Source organism: Miscanthus floridulus, chromosome 5 (assembly GCF_019320115.1).
Source record: "Miscanthus floridulus cultivar M001 chromosome 5, ASM1932011v1, whole genome shotgun sequence".
Classification (NCBI taxonomy): domain Eukaryota; kingdom Viridiplantae; phylum Streptophyta; class Magnoliopsida; order Poales; family Poaceae; genus Miscanthus; species Miscanthus floridulus.
In genome coordinates, this window is record NC_089584.1 from 140628322 (window position 1) to 140633772 (window position 5451).

The following is a 5451-nucleotide window of genomic DNA, read 5'->3' on the forward strand; positions in this document are numbered from 1 at the left end:
AACCACAGGGTGGCAATATGGTCTTGTTCTTTGATCTCCCTGTGATAGCGTGATCACACGGTCAAACTCAAACAGTCAAACCCCACTAGCACGGTCTTGTTCTTTGATCTCCCTGTGATAGCGTGATCACACGGTCAAACTCAAACCCCAAGCACTAGCCTTTCCTGACTTATTCCAACGGCCATGGAGTCTTTCCTGAAGAGAGGTGATGAGATCATATGCCATCATAGCTTGCTCACCCCAAATACTAGTACTAGTATTTTTTTTTCCTTCTTCTTTTCTTTGTTGATTCCAAAGTCACAGCCGTTGGTCGGAGATGACTGAAACAGCGGCAAAACCATTTATGTTGCCAAAACGACAGTGTTCGCCAATATGCTTCTTTGATATAAAAAAGAAGTAATGGAGTGGAAGCCATATATTGCTTAGGATATTTTGTAGCATGTAGGAGTAGCAATCTGGGAAGGACAAGGGCCGGAAACCTCATGCTGAGCTGAGCAGCCCCTGTTTTGCTGCAGCCTGCCTAGCATTAGCAGTGCGCCAGTGCCCACTAGATATTTGATGCTAGTCGCTGGACAGATCAGAGATACAGTGGATTCTCGCTTTTCTTGTAGTGGGAATCCGGAGGGCCCGGCCCCAATGCCCAATGGTGCTGCCATGGCCAGATAGCGAAACAGGACCACGGACCAAACAGGATTGCTTACACTGTTTGCATCGCACTTGTACGTGAAACCATATGATGATTGCAGGCATGTTTGGATGATTTTTAGATTTAGAAAACCATGGTATTAAAAACTATGGGTTGTATAAGCCAAAGGCGTGTAAAAACATAGTTAAGAAAAAATAGGTCATAAATAAAGTTTCTAGAACCCCAAGAACCACGATTTCAGATAAACCAAGTTTTAGAAACTATTTTGTCTAAAAAAGAGTGCAAATCTAGAATAGTACCAAATCAAACTATTTTAACTTTGATCAAATTTATGATGAAAATAAGCACCATTGCATTCATATGAAATGTATTTGATAATATTGATATTCTTTTTTTTTATAAATCTAGCGAAACTTTAGATGCTTTTACCAGGAATAGCAATTTTTTTTCTAGATGGAGGTAGCACAAAGTTTATTGCATATAAACATCAAGCAACCTTTTTAAAAATAACATTTTGCAAAACTATAGCATTTGTCCAATACTTAAAAAAAAACTTTGAACCAACTAGATCTAAACAGTGTCAAAACGTATCTACGTCCATTAGTGTCGAAAAATTATCTTAACATTCGTTAGTAAATAGAGTAAAAGAGTTGTGTTAGCACTCCTAGGTGAATGGACTGTAAAATATCACTAACGGCGATAGTAACTAAAGTTTTAAAGTAAATAATAACCTGGCTTAAAAAATTAGTAAATAGTAACCCAAGTTTAAGGTCTAATCATAAAGGAGGCTAAACGACCTATGAGAAATGACACGCTCCAAAAAGCGTCGTCTGTAAACTTGTGCTCTAGTAGTTTACCCTTACAATCCAGCGAAATTCTACTGTAACCATCACGAGACTACAATTTCCACGTCACGTATTGGACATCTCTATCGATGGCCACAATGAATCACAAGGAAAATGATAGTGGGTCCCACAAAAACCGGCGCCGGGTCCCACCGTGCTGGTAGTGGATAGGGCCAGCCATTCACCTCCCCACGAGACCCCTCTTTTCTGTGTGTCGTCTGAGCCCTGCCTTCTGCCGTCCATCGGCTCGTTATCACCATCCCGTCCGTCGTCAATCTATCCGCATATTAGCCCTGTTCCGCTGGCTGAAAAAATAGTTTATGTTTACGCTAATGTTGATATTAATTTATTGTGAGAGAAAAATATTATTATTTCGCTGAATCGGACGACTAATAAGTTCAATTATTTCCCAACTATATTTTTTTCATAATTTTTCACTCTATCTGAAATTTTGCTTATAAACTACTGGATAATTATTCATCTAGACTTTTTTCTTATAAAATATTTTTGTTAATGATTTTGTCTTAAAATAATTCAAGAATTACTAGACAAGAGTGGAAATTTGTAGACAGCAGAATAGCACCATAACTGCTCCTAATCTAAGCACCATGAATGCCCTATTGTGTAGTAGGCTTTTTCCTCAGCCTTTCACCCTATTCGCTTGTTGGTTTCAGCCAGGCTTATTCAACCAGCCAACAGTATTTTCCTCTCACAACAAACCAGCACCAGCTAGCCCAAACCAGCCCAGAAACCAACCAGCGAACACGCCGTTTGTCTCCTTCCCTCCCCAAACTTTATTCCAAAGCTTTTGCACTTCTTGTCAAGCAAACCAAGGAAACAAAGCAAAAACAACTTGCAAGTTGCCAAGACATCTGCTCTCTTGTTTATATAAAACCCAAGGGACCATGGGCGGGCGCAGGACGGACAAAAGGCCCCCTTCACAGTTTCCCTCCCCAAAGCTACTTTCCCACAAACCCAAACCAAAACAGCCTGCGTCTTCCATTTCTTTTCTTGTTGGCGGCCATCTTCTTGCCTTGCTTTTGCTTGCTCGTTGCTTCTTGAGGTCGAGCCCCTCTGCGCCTTGCCCAAGTCTCTGTGTGTTTTATAGGCTCGAGAGCTTGGAATAGGGGGGTGGAGGAAACGGAAGAGGAGGTTGGATTTGTCTTCGGAAGGAGTCATGTTTCATGGCGGCAGGCCTTTGTCCCTCCGGGGGTCTCTCAAGGCCCTTGAAGCTGATATACACCATGCCAACACCCTGTATGTAATCCTCTCTTCCCTTTTAATTTGTTTTGTATTTGATACTCGCTTGATTCTTGTTGTCCTCCTCTGCTGCTTGATTTTCCAGGAAAAGATGTAGAACAGAGAAAAAGTTTGCCTTTTTGTTTTCCCTCTTCTCCTGATTGTATTCGGTTCGTGTTCTATGCGTTTACTGATGAATATAGGTAAAAATCCTTCTCTTTTCTTCAGGGCGCACGCTATACACAGGGCGTACGGGGGTGCCTGCGTGCAGATGAGGCTCTCCTACAGCTCCATGGCTCCAATCATTCTCAACCTTATCCAATGGATGGATTGCAGCTGCTCCTTGTCATACACGCTCCCTAGTTACCTTGGACTGCTGGAGGTTCTTGTCTACAAGGTACTGATGAATTGCACTTGCCGAGAGAGTTGCTGAACTCACGAATTGGTCTCTCTCCAGAGGTTCTGAATGTTGACATGGTCTTGGTTGAACATACAGGTTTATGTTGATGAAGATGCCTCTATATCCACCATAGAAAGGAGAGCGAGCCTGAAGGAATTCTACGGTATGCTTATTATCCACCATAGAAAGTAGTAATTAAGAAGCTTTTCAGTTCAAGATTTTTTCGTTGCAGTGGTTTAATATAATTTTGGGACCCTTATCCATGGAATGCAGCTATCATATACCCTTTATTGCAACAACTAGAGGGCAACTTGATGGATAAGGACTGCAAGGACAAAGGGTGGTGTAAGGAGTCTGCTGCTGGCGGCGGTCGGAAGCTTCTTGCCAATGATGACAGGGAGGATGAGTGTGGTATTTGCTTGGAGGCCTGCACCAAGATGGTCCTTCCAAATTGCAACCATGCCATGTGCATCAACTGTTACCGAGACTGGTATTGCTCCTTGTTGCTCTTGCTTATCCGTTTGGGGTGTATTATGCTCATATTATTTAAGTACCAACATATCTGAGCCTGGATCATTATCATTTATCAATTAGGGCCCAATATCATACGCTACCATAACAAAATCGCTAGCGGTTTGAATAGACTGAATGTGATATCGATTTTAAAGATAAGGTTCGAGGAAACGCGTAAGCATTGACGCAGTCTTAACTCTTGATAGCGCCAGGGTGGTTCAATAATTTTCTTAAACTTGTCCTCTGTGGGCTACTTCTACTCACTCATTGTTGGTGCCTTGGTGGGGAGTGGGGAGGGGGTGGTTCAACAACCCAGCATAGTCCTAATGCACTTTTTTTTGTTGCAATTTCATTATTTACAGCTTCCATTTAGTCAAATTCAGATGCTACATTCTCCTGAATATTTTCACCCCTCATGTGCTGAGTTGGTTTTTATTTGTTTTGTACGACCGAGTTGGCATGGGAATCCACGTGTTTCTTATTCTAAATTTTTCAGCCTTTTGTTTGTCAACTAGGAGGGATTTTGATGTGGTCTAATGATCATGTGCCATGTTAGGAGATTCATTCTCTTCATTCCTCCAGTTTAATGCCGCATTGGCCAGAGCTTACAAAATTATTAGGGTACTTTGCACCATTGTTAGAAGCCCCCACGTTTCGTCAAGAATTAGCAATGGTACATCAATGGAATTGAAAGCAGACAACCAGGAGAGTTGTAGCCTTAATAAAGCATTAAATCATTATTCATTAGTGCCAGCCAACTGCTAAGTTACAAACAAAAATTAAAGGGATAAAAAGGGAGGAGCACATTGACGTGGCATTCTAAATCCTAAATGATACTCTTAGCTGGCAGATCATGCTTGTGTACCAAGGATGTCATCTGCAAGTCATTGCGTTTTAGTATATGACAGGTTGTTGCTTTTAATGATACTCATTGATCGGCTGCATCACTAGAAATTTGGCAAAGTCAATAGCTTCCCCAATAACGTTGCTTCAGTTAGATTATGGATACACTCAATGGGATTGATTATAGCAGTAGATTCTTTTGGTAACCACTGGCCCATCTATTATTGTCAGTAACTGAAAATCCTAGCAATCAGAGGGATCGGGGTAGGATTAAGCATACCGTCATTCCAGTAGATTTTAGTACTGAGCTCCATCTCAACTAGACAGACAGATGCCTCTTCCTCTGCGCTTTAACCCCATTCTGTTTCAAGCAACATAAAGCTGAACTGAATGTATCGTGACTGCAGGTATACAAGATCCAAGTCATGCCCGTTCTGCCGCGGAAGCCTGAAAAGGGTCCGGTCCAGAGACCTCTGGGTACTTACCGGCGACGACGACGTGATCGACACGGTGACCCTGGAGAAGGAGAACGTGAAGCACTTCCTCAGCTTCATCGACAGCCTGCCTCTGATCGTCCCCGACAACATGTTGCTGGTCTACTACGACTACCTAGTCTAACAAAGCTCCCCCTCAGAAGAAGCTCTGGAAGAGGAGAAGGGATCTGGGAAGAAGAAGCGGTGGTGTACAAGCGATGAAGCAAGCAAGGGTTCCGGCAGCCGACCATCCTCTGCGGATCGAGTTGGCAAAGCGAAGCCGTTGCTGACAAACAAAACTCTTGTGGTCTGCCATGCCATTGCACTGGCTTTGCATGATGGCGTCGCTCGCTGTAATAATTGTAAAAATGAAAAATGTCTCGGGTTTTACTAGCTTGGCATTTCTCGTCTGGCAAATTGCCGGACTACTCAGAATGAAGAAAACAGGGGCCTTGGTGCTTTCCATTTCCTCGGCCAGTGCCTTTTCTGCTA

General features: G+C 42.7%; 1 protein-coding gene across 1 annotated transcript; it reads left to right on the forward strand.

Moving 5' to 3' along the window:
• Nucleotides 1–2399: 2399 nt before the first annotated feature.
• Nucleotides 2400–5451, forward strand: LOC136450983 (E3 ubiquitin-protein ligase AIRP2-like). The gene is made up of 5 exons (XM_066451694.1): nucleotides 2400–2748; nucleotides 2959–3127; nucleotides 3227–3293; nucleotides 3404–3620; nucleotides 4894–5451. Exons 1-5 carry the CDS (start codon nucleotides 2669–2671, stop codon nucleotides 5102–5104), a joined length of 744 nt encoding a protein of 247 aa, XP_066307791.1. The 5' UTR covers nucleotides 2400–2668; the 3' UTR covers nucleotides 5105–5451.

Bases quoted from the DNA above. Each gene is read 5' to 3' on its own strand.
- LOC136450983 (XM_066451694.1), top strand. From the start codon at position 2,669: ATGTTTCATGGCGGCAGGCCTTTGTCCCTCCGGGGGTCTCTCAAGGCC. The intron at 3,294-3,403 runs GTATGCTTATTA...CATGGAATGCAG, and splicing joins GAGCCTGAAGGAATTCTACG to CTATCATATACCCTTTATTG. The intron at 3,621-4,893 runs GTATTGCTCCTT...TCGTGACTGCAG, and splicing joins ATCAACTGTTACCGAGACTG to GTATACAAGATCCAAGTCAT.